Source organism: Canis lupus, chromosome 36, assembly GCF_011100685.1.
Source record: "Canis lupus familiaris isolate Mischka breed German Shepherd chromosome 36, alternate assembly UU_Cfam_GSD_1.0, whole genome shotgun sequence".
Taxonomy (NCBI): domain Eukaryota; kingdom Metazoa; phylum Chordata; class Mammalia; order Carnivora; family Canidae; genus Canis; species Canis lupus.
In genome coordinates this window covers 14,555,809-14,573,929 of record NC_049257.1, presented here as the reverse complement: position 1 = coordinate 14,573,929, position 18,121 = coordinate 14,555,809, and the positions used below count along the sequence as shown (strand labels likewise).

Genomic DNA, 18,121 nt, shown 5'->3' with positions numbered 1-18,121 from the left:
ATATGTTCCATTTTAAAAATTAAATCTGACTGAACCAGTACTTTAAAAAGAAAAAAAAAAAAAAAAAAACAACGGTTTTCTAGAGGGGTTGTACCAGGTTATATTCCCAGCAGCAGAATGTGGGCTGAGCATTCCTGTTGCTCCGTATCCCCGCCAACACTTCACATATTTTTATTTTCTAAATTTAGCCATACTGTGGTGCTATTGTAAGTAAAGACACATGCACATGTAAGTTTTAGAATTTGAGGAAGTGTTTCTAGGAAAAACATCAAGTGGAGGTTGGAGAGATTGTATCCGTTGGGGGTTTATTTTTAGACAAGTATGGCAGGGTTGGCAAATATTGAGAGTTCTATCCCCTAGATCAGTTCTGCAAATAGATGCAGCTTTGGGGGCTTTTTCTTTTTTTCTTTTTTTTTTTAAGATTTTATTTATTTATTCATTCATGAGAGACACAGAGAGAGAGAGAGGCAGAGACACAGGCAGAGAGAGAAGCAGGATCCATGCAGGGAGCCCAACATGGGACTCGATCCCGGGACTCCGGAATCATGCCCAGGGCCAAAGGCAGGCGCTCAACTGCTGAGCCACCCAGGCGTCCCAAGGGGGCTTTCTTTATATAAAAGTCTATATTTATCTTTTTGTGGTTATAAGAGTAAAATATGCATTTAGTCCTAATTGGGTACCTACTTTGTCTCAGGCAGTGGACCAAATATTATATAAAAATCATTTTGAAAATTTTGGAGAATAAAAAAAGAAAGTATAAAAAAGAAAATAAAAATCATTCCTAAACTCATTCATCCACTGGCAGTGGTTTGGTTTATTTACTTGTGATATATTCTTAACTTACACGTGTGTGCATAAATGTTTTTTTCTCTCCTAGTTGAGAATACAGTTTTGTAGCTTTTTTCCCCACTTACCCTTACCCACTTAGCATTTTCGCACATCATTTAGAACTATTTGTAAATCTTTTTAATAACTAGATAATACCCATATAACTGTACCATAATTCATTTAAGTGTTTCCTAATTGAACATTTAGTTTTCAATTTTTTAAAAAAATTTTTATTTATTTATGATAGTCACACAGAGGGAGAGAGAGAGAGAGAGGCAGAGACATAGGCAGAGGGAGAAGCAGGCTCCATGCACCGGGAGCCCGATGTGTGATTCGATCCCGGGTCTCCAGGATCATGCCTTGGGCCAAAGGCAGGCGCTAAACTGCTGTGCCACCCAGGGATCCCTTAGTTTTCAAATTTTAGCCATGTAAAAATATATGATACATAACACAGATCTTTGTTAGCATTTTATTTATTTTTCTTTGTAATACTATGTATTTTTTTTTGAATTTTTGTAATTAAAGTATAGTTGCCATTGCTCACATTTTAGATTATCTTCTTAGTCTAGTTTCCTAGACAGGAATTGACCATATCAAATGAAGTAATTACTTTTTAAGTTTTTTTTTTTTTTTTTAAACATAAACTCTTTTTTTTTTTTTAATTTTTATTTATTTATGAGAGTCACAGAGAGAGAGAGAGAGAGGCAGAGACACAGGCAGAGGGAGAAGCAGGCTCCATGCACCGGGAGCCCGATGTGGGATTCGATCCCGGGTCTCCAGGATCGCGCCCTGGGCCAAAGGCAGGCGCCAAACCACTGCGCCACCCAGGGATCCCTACTTTTTAAGTTTTTGCTCACATTGTCTATTATGATTGTTTTAATATGCTAATGTAATATTTTAAAAAGTAACTCAACAACTTTGTTTTAATATAGATTTGATTTTTTTCTCCTGGTACTTCTAAACCAAAAGATTCTTTAAAAGCTTCCAGTTTTTTATTTGTAATTTAACAACTGCTGTCCTGGTGGCCAGACTCTTACTTTGGGGATGGGACTGTTACCATGAGAATTTGGGAAAGAGGAATGAGAAGTGTTACTCAGTGATCGCTGTATGGCAGGGCCTGTACTATGTCAAACCAGCTCCTAACTGGTCATAGCAAACAGCCCAAAATCTGTCTCCAGCAAAAGCACTGGAAATATTGTTCTGACCCTGATCTTTGCTCTGGTTACCCTGACTGTGGTTTCATTTTTGGTTTTGGTTTTTGTATTTTTTTTTATAGAATTCTTTTTTTTTATTATTTTTAGGATTTAATGTATTTATTCATGAGAGAGGCAGAGACAGAGGCAGAGGAATAAGCAGGCTCCCTACAGAGAGCCTGATGCTGGTCTCAATCCCAGGACCCCAGGATCACACCCTGAGCCAAAGGCAGACGCTCAACCACTGTGCTACCCAGATGTCCCTGTGGTTTCATTTTTGCATACAATATTTGAGATGTGCCTTAGAAAATCTCCAGACTTTTTTTAGTAACCCTTTGTGGAACAGTAATCTTTGAATATAACTCTTCTTAAACTAACTTGTATTTTAAACCTACTATACCTGCTAATTACAATAATGGTTATTATTCAGACTTTATTTTTTGTTTTGTTGCTGATTTATTATATTTGGGGTTTTTTGCTGATTTATTAATTTTGTTCTTTTCATTTTTTCCCCTTTTTAGGTACTTGAAAATTAGTGTTATACCTAGTGAGATTGCCATCCTGGTCTATGCTCTTTCCATTCTTCCATCTTCTAACCTAGGTGAAGTGGAGATATCTCAAATTGAAGCAGTTTTACCACAGTGTGACCTAAATGACCTGAATGGTTTTGCCACATCTGTTTTAAGATGGATTCATTATGATCGCAAATATCTGGATAGTACCACTGGGAAACAACTGAAACTGCTTCAAAAACTAGATCACTATGGACTTCAGAGACTACGAAATAGCAACAGTTTGAATCTGTTATGGAAAGAACTTAAATCTTTAAAAGGAGACTGGTTTACTGAGTCACTTCTTGAAGAAACAGTTGCTACTTTACTGCGTTTGATGGATGAAATTAATTCCAAAAATGTTGCAGAGATTGCATCTTTTATTTCTAGAACAAACTACCTCAATACTTTGCTACTTGATAGGATAGCCTCAGTGGTTGTTCAGCAGATTGAAAAGGTAAAATTAAATTTTATATACTTGTCAACTTCTAAAAGCATAAATGTTTATCAAAGTACTTTGAGAATTAATTGGAATTTGAATTTTATTATTCTTTATTATTTCAAATATTTTATTTGGGGGGGAGAGAGAGAGAGCATGCATGCAAGCCTCAGCAGGGGTGGGGGTGAGGGGCAGAGGAAGAGGGAGAATCAGACTCCCCGCTGAGTAGAGAGTCCAGCGTTGGGCTGGATCCCAGGACCCTGGGTTCATGACCTGAGCTGTGAAGGCAAATGCTTAACTGATTGAACCACCCAGGTGCTCCTGGAATTTGAATTTTAAAAATTAAGTTCTAGTGTCTGATTCAACAGTTTGTTCCTCCTCTAAAGTTTTTTCCTCCAGCAGTGTAGATCTGGGGAGTATAGCAGTCATCTTTTGGTTTATTATAATATTTTTAAGATCTGTAGTCAAAATTCATTGTTTAGAAGGATATACTTGATTGTATTAAGGAAATGGAGTATGCATGATTTTTTTTTCTTTTCTATAATCCTGTGATATTACTTTTACTATCTAGGAACGACTACATTTAAAAGTGTGAGATAAATGTGAAAAATGAAGGAAAAAAGGTGTACACTGACTTCTGTATTCTTAAATTGTCAATGTGTCTTCTTACAAATGTATTTCTGTAACTTACTTGTAAAATACTTTTTCTATTATGTGAGAAGAAGCTCACTTATAAAATCTATATCAGGATAAGGCTTTTACTTAGAAGACAGTATATTTCCCAAATTAAAATAAAAATCTGTCTTATTTGCTTAGTGTAGTACCTGGCAATCATTAAGTTTTAGACAAATGAGTGAATAGTGAAATTTTAAAAAATGAATGAATGAAAGAAATATCCTGATATTATAAACTAACTTGATTATATGATGACTCTATAAAATGCACTGATGTGGAAATTAGTAATACTATTTCCTATTAATTTTAATGACTAATGAATTCTGGAACAGGATTTTACACCTAATAAAACTGATTTGCAGATTTTCTGGTTAATTTTTTTCTGCATTGATACTTAGAGTTACTAGGAGCTAGTGGTGGGACTAAGTAGATTACAGCAGGGTGGGAGAAGTAATCGGTAGTGATGCATTTATCATTTTACTCTAGGCATGTTAGAAAAAGATTTCTACTCAAAATAATAATTAGGTAAATTTTTGTTCTATTTTACTAAAGTTTAAACTATAACATTTTGTTGTGTTTATACAGATCCACCCTTTTGAGATTCTTGGTATTATTCTTCCATTTAGCGCCTTGAACTATGATCCACCTCAAAATGATGAATTTTTCAGGATTTGCATTCAACACCTGAATTCTTACTTAAGTAGGTATATTGTTTGGTAATATATTGAATAAGCAGGTTGGAAGATACCATTGTCACTGTGGCTTTTTTTTTTTTTTTTTTCATTGTCACTGTGTTAAGAGATATCTCTTGTTTAAGGGATAATGATAATGGCCATGAATTCTAGACCTAAAAAAAGTTTATACCCATTTTTGGAACATTTTTATTATGAAAAATATCAAGCTTAAAGAAAAAATGGAAAAAAAAAAAATCAAAGAGCACCAACATACTCACCAGGAAAACTCAGTAATTGTTGACATTTTGTTGTGTTTGCTTTGCTGTTTGTTTCTCTTGCTCTCTTATTTTTTTCAGAGCCACTTCACAGTAAGTTGTAGGCATCGTGACTGTAGGTGTATTGGTTATGCATGCAACTCCTAAGAATAATGACCTCTTATATCACCACAGTACTGTTGTCATACCTAAGAAAATTAGTACTCATAATACCTAATATACAGTCCAGGTTTAAATCTCCCTCATTAGTCTCAAAAATACCTTCTAGAGTGTTTATTTTGAACCCAGCACCCACTCATTGTATTAGGTTGATACCTCCTTAGTCTCTGATAGTCTGTTGGGTTTTTTGTTTTTTTTTTACTTTCCCCTGCCATTGACTGATACCATAATATTATAACCATGTCTGATACTACTTTGGGAACAGACAAGTAAAACAGGCTGCTGTGGTATGTTTACACTTAGTCGTGAGTGGGGCTTATGCATGTGTGGCCTTATATATATACTTTTTTAGTAACATAACAATATGCAGAAAGAGAAGACTTGAAACAGACTTAAGACTGTGCTTTCCTAGATAGCCTGGGTGGCTCAACCGTTTAGCGCCGCCTTCAGCCCAGGGCGTGATCCTGGAGACCTGGGATCGAGTCCCATGTCAGGCTCCCTGCATGGAGCCTGCTTCTCCCTCTGCCTGTGTCTCTGCCTCTCTCTCTCTCTCTCATAAATAAATAAAATCCTAAAAAAGAAAAAAAAGAGTGTGCTTTCCTGCTTGTTCAGTCTTGTGTCAACAACCAGAAGGAAATGAAAATATGTCCTTTTTTTAAAAAAAAATAGAGTTTAAGAGAAGAAAGATTGAGCAATGCAGCTTTGATTTTTTTTAAGACTTACTAAGAGAATGTTTGGAAAATTCTTGGAGACCTTTATAAGTAAAATTTTAAATAATGGCATAATATTTTTCTTTATTTTGATTAAGTATTAGTTTTGACAGGCCACTGTTAAACTCATTTATGACTTGATCTTGATTTATTAAATAACTCTGCAAAAAATCCAAAAGGAAAGATTTAACATTTTTTTTTGTCCTTTCTAAGAATATTGCTACCAGTAGGGACCCCTTCCTTCTCATCGGAAATATCTCTTAGACGAGGCAAATTAGCTAAATAACCTCAATCTTGTACTCTGGGACATGTGCCTGCTGTTGGGTGACGGGTAGGGAGAAGGCGCTATTTGAAACCTGAGCTTCATATGTGTGTCTACACTCAGCCTGGATATTTGAGATCCCTACACAGCAGCACAGAGTAGTAGTCCAGGCTCTGGAGCTGGGGTCTCTGGGTTAAACCTCACTGTCCACTTGCTAACTGTGTGACTTCAGGCAAGTCATTTAACTTCTCTGTGCCTCTGTATACTTATTTTCAAAGCAGAGATAATAATTGTTCCTACTGTATACTGAGATGAGATTTCAATGAGTTAATATATGTAAATGCTTAGAATGATACCTAACACACCTGAGCTCTATTATATTGTTATCATCAATACAGAGACTAGGACCACTTATTACATATACTACTGACCTTTTGTTTCGAATTCTTTATCTTTTCAAAGCAATTTTTAAAACTTTTTATGGAAGTAAAATAATAATACAGGAATATTCACATATCCTTAGCACATAGTATGAATTTATAAAGAGAATCACCCAAGGAATCAGTACTCATGTGAAGAGACAGTATTACCACAGTGTCCTCCTCTCCTGTCCCCCTTTCCTACTCTACTCTCACCCAAAGGTAAGCACTTCACCACTCTTCTGACTTGTAACAGTATAGATTAGTTTTGTCAAGGCTATGTTTGTATGGTTTTTTTCAAACCTGGTTTGACCTGAATAACGTGTGTGGTTATGTACATCTGAGGTGGCTGTATGTTATAATTTTTTTTAATCTTAATTTTGTTTTAGGTGGATTGGAGCCTCCCATGTTAGTGTTTCTTGGTTTCTCTTTGGCTGCACTTGGATATTTTCCGGAAGATCTGCTGAAGGCAATTTTTAATATCAAATTCTTGTCCAAAATGGATTCTCAACTTGAACGTATGTATCTACACTAAATTATTACTTACACTTTTTATTCAAGTTTCAACTCACCTATACTGAAGCATTTAAATGTTAATATATATATATTTATTTTTATTTGTTTATGAAAGTATTTCCTGCTTCTTGTAGAAAATTTGGAAAACATAGAAAGAAAAGTATAAAACAGAAATTAAAAGATTATTCATAATTTTACCACCAAGTGAAACTACCCTTTCAGTCATATTTTGGAGCATATCTTTCTTTTCTATCTCTCTCTTATTCTTATGTGTATGTTTATATGCCTAGATGTATTCTAACATAAATTTTGGATTATTAGCATATTCACTTTTATATGTTGCCTTTTGTCATCAAGCTATATTTTGAACAGCCATTAAATATTTTTTGATATCATGATTATTTTAGTGTCTATATAATCTATGATATGAATGTAATAGCATTTGTTATCATGTAAGTTGTTTCCAATTCTTCATTATAAATAATGATTTTTATACATGAATCATTGACCGCACCTTTGTTTCTTTAGGATAGATACCTAAATGTGGAATATTAAGTCAATGAAAATTCTTTGGTAGTATTTTTAAAAATATAGTTCTAATATTCATGATTAGTGAAAACAACATAAGAGTTGGTCCTAATCATGCCACTGAGTAACTTAATATAAAGCATGTGTGTGCAAATCAAATGGTTTTATGAGAATGACAGTACTAACAAATAATAGGGATAAATGCATGTGAAAAAAATTGATTGTCTTTTTTATGTCCAACCCATCGAAATCCGTTAATATTTTATTTTTGATTTCAGTTTTATGTTCATCTCTAAATAGGAGAGTCCAGTTTCGTCTTATGGAATTAAATAGAGCAGTCTGCTTGGAGTGCCCTGAGTATCAGATTCCATGGTTTCATGACCGCTTCTGTCAACAACAGTATAACAAAGGTTTGAGTTTTCTTTGGGTTAGACAGCAAAATTTAATTCTAAAGGGAATTATTAGTTAGTACCTTGTTATGCCCAACCATGACACCAGAGTTACTGAGGATGCCATGACCTGTTTGATAGAACCATTTTATAGGTGGGGATTTGTGTTATAAGAACTCCTTAATATTTAGGACACTAATTACTCTTTGGTAGAGAGCACAGAACTTATATTGTTCTGAATTTAATATCATTGAGTATGGTATTATATTGAAGCTTTTGTTGAAAATATTAATCTTTATTTTTCAGTCTGTAGAACTGGGTTCTTATTTGAAACTGATGAACTTCTTTTATGTGAACTAATTATTTTTATTTTCATAAAGATATTGGCAGCATGAATGGAGCACAAAAGCAGATTTATAAAATGTTAGCAGAGGTGCTAGGAGGAACCAATTGTGTAAAAGCCTCGGTTCTTACCCCTTATTACCACCGAATAGGTAAGTCTTTGGTAGGTTACTAGGTACTTTCAGAAAACTAAACTAATTAAAGTAGAATCATCTCATCAAATGGAATTTCTAAACAGACCAAAATAGAAAAAAGAATACAATGATTCAAGTTTCCATAGTCCAGCCTGAGAACCATCAGCATTTTGTTGTTTTTCAAAAAAATTTTTTACAAATCTTTCATCAATTCTAAGTAAAACCCAGGTTCAGATTCACTGAATATTTCTAGATCCCCAAAAGTTTTTTTCCTCTCCATGAAGTACCCCAAAGTCAGGGAAATGATTTAGCACCATTTCATTATTTGTTTTTTTTTTTTTTTTAAAGATTTTATTTATTTATTCATGAGAGAAACAGAGAGAGAGAGAGAGAGGCAGAGACACAGGCAGAGGGAGAAGCAGGCTCCAAGCAGGAGCCCAACACGGTACTCGATCCCAGGTCTCCAGGATCATGCCCTGGGTCGAAGGCAGGCGTTAAACCACTAAGCCACCCAGGGATCCCCCCCATTTCATTATTTGAAGTTCATGTCAAAAACTAACTTGGATTGGGCAGCCCCGGTGACGCAGGGGTTTAGTGCCGCCTGCAGCCAGTGTGATCCTGGAGACCCGGGATCGAGTCCCGCGTCGGGCTTCCTGCATGGAGCCTGCTTCTCCCTCAGCCTGTCTCTGCCTCTGTCTCTCTGAATAAATAAATCTTTAAAAAACAAACAAACAAACAAACAAACAAACTGACTTGGATTAACCACTCAGATGAAGATTTCTGTAGGTATGCACTTAGCTCCAACCTGGTTAACCTTGTTTCTCAGTGGTCTAGCTGTAGAAGGCATTCTGATTCCATTGTGACATAAAGTTAGTGGGCTAGTGGATAAATTGGACAACATATGATTTAAAAAAAAAAAAAAAGCTAGGTATGCCTGGGTGGCTCAGCAGTTGAGTGTCTGCCTTTGGCTCAGGTTGTGATCCCAGGGTCCTGGGATCAGGTCCCACATCGGATTCCCTGCATGGAGCCTGCTTCTCCCTCTGCCTGTGTCTCTGCCTCACTCTCTGTGTCTCTCATGAATAAATAAATAAATCTTTAGTATATGCATAATATATTATGCAAGGAAAATATGTTGACAGACTGTTATGTGAAAGGGAAATTTATCTATTTCAAGGATAAAAATATGGTAAAGATTAAATATTTTAAGTCAATGTAAGGAAAATTTTAGGAAAGATGTATCAAAAAATGAAAGAAGAAATGTTTGTAAAGAAATGTTTGGGCAGAAGCTGAATGACCAGATTGTGTGTTCAGAAGGCTGAACCAAATAGTCATTTATACTCTTATCTTTACACTACAGAACACATCTTCTCAGTTGTTTGGTTTTACCTTAGGATTACATTAGTAACAAATCCACAAATAACAAGAACTTAACAAAGTTTATTTCCTTCTCCCATACTCTTAGGGTATCCAGGTCTGGGATGCCAGCACCACAAACATTAAAGATCAAGATCTTTTTATTTTATTATAATCTACAACCTTAACATGTAGCTTCCACTTTATGGCCCAGAATGTCTCCTTGTCCTTTAGCCAACACATCTACAATCTAAGCAGGAGGAGGAGAGAAGGAAAAGGAAGGATTTCCCTTTAAGAATAGTTCCTTGAAGTTGCACATGCCATTTTTAATGAATACTCTGTGGCCACCCTTGGCTATGGATGAGTTTAGAAAATGTTTTTATTCTGGGTACCTAGCTAAGATTTAGGGATTCTATTAAAAATGAAAGCAAGTATTAGGTATTGGGGAATAACTTGCACTCTCTAGGAGAGGGTTGTTTTAAAAGATTGATATAGATCTTCCTTGATTTACCATGGGATTATATCTTGATAAGCCCATTATAAGTTGAAAATATTGCAAGTCAAATGCATTTATGGGTGCCTAGGTGGTTCAGTTGGTTAAGTGTACGACTTTTGATGTCAGCTCAGGTCGTCATCTCAGGATTGTGAGATCAAGCTCCACATGGGGTTCTGTGCTGGGCATGGAAACTGCCTCTTTGACCCTCATTCTGCCTCCTGCTCCCATCCCTTGCTTGCACCTGCTCTTGCACACATGCTCTCTCTTAAAAAACAAAACAAAACATTTATTAATTTTAAAGATTTTATTTATTTGACAGAGAGAGAGCACATGCAGGGGGAGCGACAGGCAGAGGGAGAGGGAAAAGCAGGCTCCCGAGGAGCAAGGACTCTGACGTGGGGCTTGATCCCAGGACCCTGGGACCGATACTTGAGCCAAAGGCAGACGCTTAACCAACTGAGCCACTTAGGGGCCCCCCAAAAAGGCATTTTACCTAACATGGCATACACCTAACATGCCAAACTTCATAAGTTGGGCTAGCCTACATTAAATGTACCCAGAACATTTACATTAGCCCACAGTTGGGCAAAATCATCTACCACAAAGCTTGTTTTACAATAAGGTATTGAATATCTCATGTAATTTGTTGAAAACTGTCCTGTAAATGAAAAACAGGATGGTTCTAAGTCTATCCGTTGTTTATCTTCACTACTGCTGCCCAGCATCAAAAGAGATCCGAGTTCAAAATCTGAAATATGGTTTCTATTGAATGCATAACACTTTTATACCATTGTAAAGTTGGAAAATCATAGGTTGGAGACTGTATACTGTTAATCTATACTATTTAAAATATGTTTATATTTTAAAATATACTCCTGTAAAAATAATGCTCTTGGAAGGAAATACACTAAAACATGAAAATGATCTGTAATTCCATCTCATAACTTAAAATTATTGATCACCAACTTTGTGTCAGGCACTGTGACTGGTTATTTCGTTTTATTCTTTTTGTTTTGTTTTTGTTAATGTTTCTTTCAAACTATAAATAGTCATATCTGTGTAAAACATTTGGAAAATACAGAAAAGAAAAAAATCACACGTAACTAATCGTGCATAACATGTAATTAGTACTGAAAGTAGGATTAGTCTGTCTCAAGATTATTGTATTTCCAATTCATATTTGTACTTTCTCATGTCAAGAGGCATTATTTTTATGTGAAAATGTATATGAATCAAAAATAAGATTTAATTGGTATTATTTATGTATATAGATATAGCATAATTAAGACAATGTAATAGTATGATTAATAACTATGGATTAGGAGCATTGCTTAAGGTTTTAAAAAAAACACTCACTTAAAAAAAATCACAGGATACTACTTATAGAAAAACCAGAAAGGACAAATAACAAAAAAGAGAAATAACCGTGATATAACCATTGTTTACTTTTGCTGTCTATTTTTGTAACTGACTTGCTTAAAACCAAAAAATGGTTTATTCTATAATGTTTGTAGCTATGTTTATATATTGCAAATATTCTTCTGTGCCCAGAAGTATACATTATTTTTAGTGACTGCATCCATATTTCATTGTATTGAGTATATGATAGCTTATTTAATCCTTAGGACTTTTTGTTGGTACATGCATCTGTCAGACAATGCTGCAGTTTTATAAAACAACAGCAGTAGTAATTGATATGCCTATATATTGTTTATTATATGTTAAACACTGTATTAAGTGTTTGATGTATAATAGACTTTATTATGCCCCTACCAGGTACATAAATTACTCTAGATTAGGAAATTGAGGCCAAGACATTATTGTTTGCCCAAGGTCATATAGTTGGCAAATGATGGAGCCAGTATTTGACCTAGGCATTCTAGCTCCAGAATTCATTCTCAATAAGAGAACTATATTTCACATTTGATAGTTAGCTCGAAGTTGCTTCAGTGCCCCAGTTTCCCTTATGTATAAAAGACATATACTCTTTCCTTTTCATTCATTGTTTCTTTTCTCATTTGTCCTTTCTTTTTCTCTTGGTTTAAATACTTTCACAATTGTTTTTATTACAGAACAATTTCCAAAAAAAAAAAAAAAAAATAGCATAGTATGATGAACCCCCATCCAGCATCAACAGTTACCAAAACTCACTCACCAGACTCACACCTGATCTTTTTCTAGCAAATCACACATATCCTCTTAAAATGTTTATCTGAAAAGGTACATAACCACAGTCCTGTCATTATCACCTCACCATTGTTCATAATAATTTCTTAGTATTATGTAGCTTGTCAATGCTTGAATGTCTCAATTGTCTTTTATATGTTTTATTTTACTGGGGTTTTTTTTTGTTGTTAAAATTGAGATCTAGACATTACATTTGGTTGACATGTCCTTTTAAGTTCTACGTATCACTTTTCCCCTTACAATTTATTTATTGAAAACAAATCCCCCCCTCCACATCCTAGACTTTTGAGTCCTCTTGTATCTTTTAACATGCTCCTGCATCACTTGTTTTCCTGTAAGCCACCCCTTAGATCTAGAGGTTTGATTAGATTCAAGTTAGATCCAGGTTGGATTTTTTTGTTTGTTTACCCAGACTATTTTGTAGGTGGTATATACTTCTTGCATCATATCAGAAGACACAGTGCTGGTTGTCTTGTTTTTATTATATTATGGATTCATCAGCTCATCCATTAGAAAGTTCTCCTATCAGTTTTTCATCTATAGATTTTATCAGTCATTGAAATTATTGTCTAAATCCATCATTCATTAGGGGTGGTAAAGTAGTGATATTCTACATCTATCATTATTTTTTTGCATTAGCCAGAATTTATCTAAAAAGAATTTCCCCATATCAATTAGTTATTCTTATGTACAGTTCATACAGGACAGACATGTTTGAATCTTTGTCTTTACTAGTTTCCAGTGAGTGGGTTTAGCTTCCTCCAAATGCTACAAATGATTTAAGAGGATTAAAATAAAACTCTTAATGTTATTTGGCCTACACCAACACTAAATATAACTGTGCTAAGTATAGTTTAATAATACTTCCTCGTTGATTTTTATTGATCGATTTTCAAAGTGAGGTACCATTGGACCAGATCTTAAAAAAAACAAGTTGGATAATTAGGGAGGTGTACATCGTTCTTTCATATATGTGTGTGTATATACATATATGTCTCTATATGTATTTGTATTTAAACTATGTCTTAGACTTCTACCTGTAAGAATTTACTTAATTCATACTGTTGATTCCTGTACTTCCTTATAGATTTTGAGTGTGTCTTGGACAAAAAGAAAAAACCTCTTCCGTATGGAAGCCATAATATAACTTTGGGAAAACTGCCAGAAATGCACTGGGAATCAAACACCCAAATAACTGGATCAAGACTGCCACCAGGAGCTGAGAGGTAGCTTCTTTCTTAGTTTGAGATTTTGTTAATTAGACGTTAAGTGTAGCATAATTTAATGAATTCAGTTATTAAGGAGTGATTGTAGGAGAATCTTCTCCTCATTTATCTTCTGCATTCTGCCTCTGTCTGCTTTTCCTGTACCTTCCACCTTTGTCTGTCCTTTGCTATTCAAAGCCTAGCAGTCTCTAACTAAAGTGCTAACCTTCTCATTGTCCTCAGTGGAAGTAAATAATATCTTCTCTGGAAGAAATATATCTGGAAGATATCTGAGTTGTATTATAATTAACCTAATATGTATCACATGTTCTGTTAGACTATAGGCTATGTTTCTTTATGTTTGTATCCCTAACAGTGCCTTCCATATGGTAGTCACATAATAAATATATATTGGACAAGGAAACGAATGACAGCATGGAGATTTTTATTATAATTTGGTGTAAACTCTAATGAATAGGCTTACTTGTCACCAATTACTAATTTAAGTAGAAAAATAACACACTCATTTATATTCATTTGGCTCCTGTTAATTTATAAAGATGCAACTTTGTTCCTGAAAGGCTTGCAATTATTCAGTGTCTCGTTTTGATTTCAGAAGTAAATTTTTTTTTTATCTTACATAGGATTGCTCTGCAATTTTTGGATTCAAGAGCTTTTTGTAGAAACATCCCTCACTTAAAAGGAAAATCTGCTATGAAAAAACGACATTTGGAAATTTTGGGCTATCACATAATTCAGGTATGAAATACTCATGTAATTCAGTCTCTAAAACCCTGGAGAACTGGCTATACGTGTGTTTCCTTTTTTAAAAATTGTAGTATAATTAATATACAGTGTTATATTCATTTCAGATATACAACATAATGGATCAGCAATTCTCTACATTACTCAGTGCTTACCATGATTAAGTGTAGTGATCATCTGTCACCAAACATTTTTTCAGTCTTATACATCATATTCCATATGCTCGACTTTTCATCTCCATGACTTACTTATTTTGCAAGTGGACATTTGTACCTCTTAATCCCCTTTATCTATTTCACCCATCCCTCCCTGACATCCCCACCTCCTCTCTGACAACCAGCTGTCTGATCTCTATTTAAGAGTCTGGTTTTTTTTTTGTTTTTTTTTTGTCTCCCTTTTTCTTTGTTCATTTGTTTCTTAATCACATATGAATGAAGTCATATGGTATTTGTTTTCTGTGTCTGACTTATTTAACTTAGCATTATACCCTCTAGGTCCATCCAGTATGTGTTCCCTTTCTTTGTGAAAGTTCTACTATTCCTTTTTTTTTAACATTAAAAAACATTAATTTTTAAAACATTTTTTAACATAAAAAAGTAATATTAGAATATCTCTGAAACAGAACATCCTCTCTTTTTCTTGAACAGTAAATAAGATTCATTTATTTTATTGTCTTTAGAATATCCATTGGTTTTTTAATGTATCTTACGAGAGAGAGGCACTGTGGAGATGGGTAGAGATACAGAGGAAAAGGCTAGTGTATATATATATAGGGAAGGTACATAAGAAAAAAATGTCCACTATTGGTATTTGTAGGAATAGGAGGATAAGATAAAAGGAGCTGTGAGGAAGAAGTAAGTCTCTGGGCTTTATCAGGAAGAAGGACCAACTTAGCTTCTAAAAATGGTTTATGCATATGTAAACTAATTTCACAGGTTCCTACGGCTTGACTCAGTGGTGCTTTTAAGTCTTCCCTGATGTTTTTATTGTTGTTGTTGCTTTAAAACTTTCATTCCAATGATGTGACATATTTTACAGATCCCTCATTTTGAATGGAACTCTATGGCATTGTCAACAAAGGAAGCACGGATGGACTACCTGAGAGAACGGATATTTGGAGAAGGCAAATCATGATTGTAGTTTTTATTTAAAATTAGTGATGATGGTGTGTCACATCTGAACTTATTGTAATTAAGTGATCTGACTCAATGAAAAAATAATAGTACAGAATTGACTGATTTCAAGGTCAGTTGAATACCTATTAAAATAAAGACACTTTCTCCAATACTTCTTTACCATCTGGTTGTGAAATTGTATAAAATTCTTGATATAAGAGACTTATAAATTTTAATCAAATTAAATAGTTTACAGTTCATTCTTTGAGTGCCTAGTAAGTGCCAGGAACTGTTTTAGATGCTGGAATTCACAGCAGTGAATTTAGCATATCTGCCATGGGTGGAGGTATCAAAATAAGTGAATAAAATACAGTATACCATAGATGCTATTAAGTGCTATGGAAAAAACTTCAGGGGAAAGGGGATAGGAATATTTTGGGTAGGTATAATTTTAAATAGAGTGATCTGAGAAGGACTCACTAAAGTGGTATTTGAGTAAAGACTGAAGGAGGTGAGGCTAACTGGCAGTAGAGTATTCTAGGCAGAGGGACCAATAGATACAAAGATCCTGAGGTAGGAATATGCCTGGCATATTTGAGAATAACAAGGAATCCTCTGTGGTGGACCAGAATAAGTGGGAGGTTGAGGGTAGAAGTATAATAAGAGAAAAGGTAAGATAGATAAGCATCAAATACATATGATCTGACCTCATGGCTGCTGTGAGTGAATAAGCAGCCATTGGAGAGTTTCTATAAAGGAATGATATGAACTCACATTTTAACTGAATCAATTTGGGCTACTCTGTTGAGATGGGAAAAGACTACAGAGAGGCGGGTGTATAAACAGGGAAACCCATTAGAACATCATTGCAATTATCCAGACAAAAAAAATAGATGGTTGTGGGGGAGGGGGCACCTGACTGGCTCAGTCAGTAGAACATGTGACTCTTGGTCTCAGGATTGTGAGTTCAAGCCCCACATTGGGTGTGGAGCCTATTTAAAAAAAAAAAAATTAGATGGTTGGTTTATAGTAACAGCAGTGGAAGTAATGAGAAGTGCTCAGATGTTTTGCTAAATTTTGAAGGCAGAGGCAACAACATATGCTCACTGATTGGAAATGAGGTATGAGAGAAAGGAGTCAAGAACACTTTAAGTTTTTGTCCTGAGCAACTAAAAGCTATTATTGCTATTGTTTGAGATGGGAAGGTCTATGGGAGGAAGAAGTAGCGGGTGCAGTGGGTGGGAGGATCATGAGTTTGGTTTAGACATGTTGAGTTTGTGATGCCTTTTAAACATCTAAGTGGAGATATTAGATAGGCATGAGTTTGGAGGTGAAGGCAGAGATCCAGGTGCCAGATGTAAATTTGGAAGTTGTCAGCAGTATTTAATGTGATGAAAGTAGATGAAATCACTAAAGTGTGATGAGAGGAGAGGGTGAGCAGAGAAAAAGCTGAGGACTGAGTCTGCGTGCCCCAACATGAGGTCAAGAAGAGGAACAAGCAAAGAAGGCTGGGCAAGGGCAGCCAATGAAGTAGGAGGGGAAATCATAGGTATGACTGTAGTATTACTATCCTTCTTAGAAGCCAAATAGAGAAAGCATTTCAAGGAGGAAGAGGTGAGCAGTTGTATCAGATGCGGCTGATGGCTCAAGTAAAATGAGGAGTGGGCGATGTACATTAAGTTAAGAAACCTGAAAATCCTTGGTGACCTTGAAGAGAGGAGTTTTGAGGAAGTGGTAGATCTGAAAGCCTGTTTTAATAGAAAGTGGGAGGAGACAGGATTGATCGTATGTATGTATGTATGTATGTATGTATGTATGTATGTATGTAAATGGAAGAGGGATGCCTGAGTGGCTCAGTGGTTGGGCGCCTGCCTTCGGCTCAGGTCATGATCCCAGGATTCGGGATTGAGTTCTGCATTGGGCTCCCTGCTTCTACCTCTGCCTGTGTCTCTGGCTCTCTGTCTCTGTCTGTGTCTCTCATGAATAAATAAATCTTTAAAAAAAATACAAAAATAAATGTAAACAAATAAATAAATTGAAGCAAAGGGATGGAGTTGGAAATGGACCAATCTTGATCTGGTCTGATCCTCCATATGATGGAGGAAAATGATTTTCTCTTGTCTTACATTTATTCAATAAAATAGTTATTAAGGTACTACTATGTGATTTAATCCGTAGCCCTGCTTCCAAGAGTGATATATTTGTGCTGGGCAGAAAGCCATGTTGTAACTAACCTCAGGCCACCCGGTGGGAGTGCAGGTAACTAGCGTCTGAAACTTGCTATCCTCTGACTTCATGACCCTGTAAGTTCATTCTGTCCCAAAATAAGTTGGTCACCAGAGTGCCTTGAGTCTTCAGTATAGCTACAAAACATGTGTCATGTATAGATTTAGGTCTGTTGATATTTGATTTGGGTTTAAAGTACTTGTTTAACTTATCTTTACTTTGCATAATGTGAAATCCAATACATAATGGTTTGTAACATGTAAAGTTCACAGAACCTTTTGTGAAAAACAAGATCAAAACAGTAAGCAAATGAAAGATGTCTTTTTTTTTTTTTTTTTTTTTTAAGATTTTTATTTATTTGAGAGAGAGAGCCACGAGAGGGAGAGCAAGCTAGTGAGAGCCAGTGAGCGGGAGTCAGGGGAGAGACAGAGAGACAAGCAGACTCCCCACTGAGCAGAGACCCTGATGATGTGATGATGTGATGATGTGGAGTTTGATCCCAGGACTCTGGGATCATGACCTAAACTCTAGGCAGACAACCAACTGAGCCACCCAGGTGCCCTGAGATGTCTCCTTGTAACCAGTCTCCCTCATTTTAAATTTCCTCATGATATTCATTTGTATTAGCTGAAGTGCTAAGTTCTGAGTGTTTATCTTCTGTATTCATGAATGTGTTCTAT

The 18,121-nt window shown here is 35.4% G+C and overlaps 1 protein-coding gene across 7 annotated transcripts in view; it reads left to right on the top strand.

Annotated features, from left to right (window-relative positions):
* The window catches only part of FASTKD1 (FAST kinase domains 1), a 52,828-nt gene extending 35,048 nt beyond the window's left edge, over nucleotides 1-17,780 (top strand). For 6 of the 7 annotated variants that reach the window (XM_038584760.1, XM_038584758.1, XM_038584759.1 and 3 more), the window contains 8 exons: nucleotides 2,543-3,029; nucleotides 4,272-4,386; nucleotides 6,575-6,703; nucleotides 7,508-7,639; nucleotides 7,999-8,112; nucleotides 13,218-13,356; nucleotides 13,980-14,094; nucleotides 15,139-15,461. In XM_038584760.1, coding sequence (XP_038440688.1) covers nucleotides 2,543-3,029; nucleotides 4,272-4,386; nucleotides 6,575-6,703; nucleotides 7,508-7,639; nucleotides 7,999-8,112; nucleotides 13,218-13,356; nucleotides 13,980-14,094; nucleotides 15,139-15,234 — 1,327 coding nt within the window. In that variant the 3' untranslated portion in view covers nucleotides 15,235-15,461. Of the gene's footprint in view, nucleotides 1-2,542; nucleotides 3,030-4,271; nucleotides 4,387-6,574; nucleotides 6,704-7,507; nucleotides 7,640-7,998; nucleotides 8,113-13,217; nucleotides 13,357-13,979; nucleotides 14,095-15,138; nucleotides 15,462-17,393 lie in introns of those variants that run through there. The other variant, XR_005384671.1, reaches the window with a different exon arrangement.
* The last annotated feature ends 341 nt before the right edge of the window (nucleotides 17,781-18,121 follow it).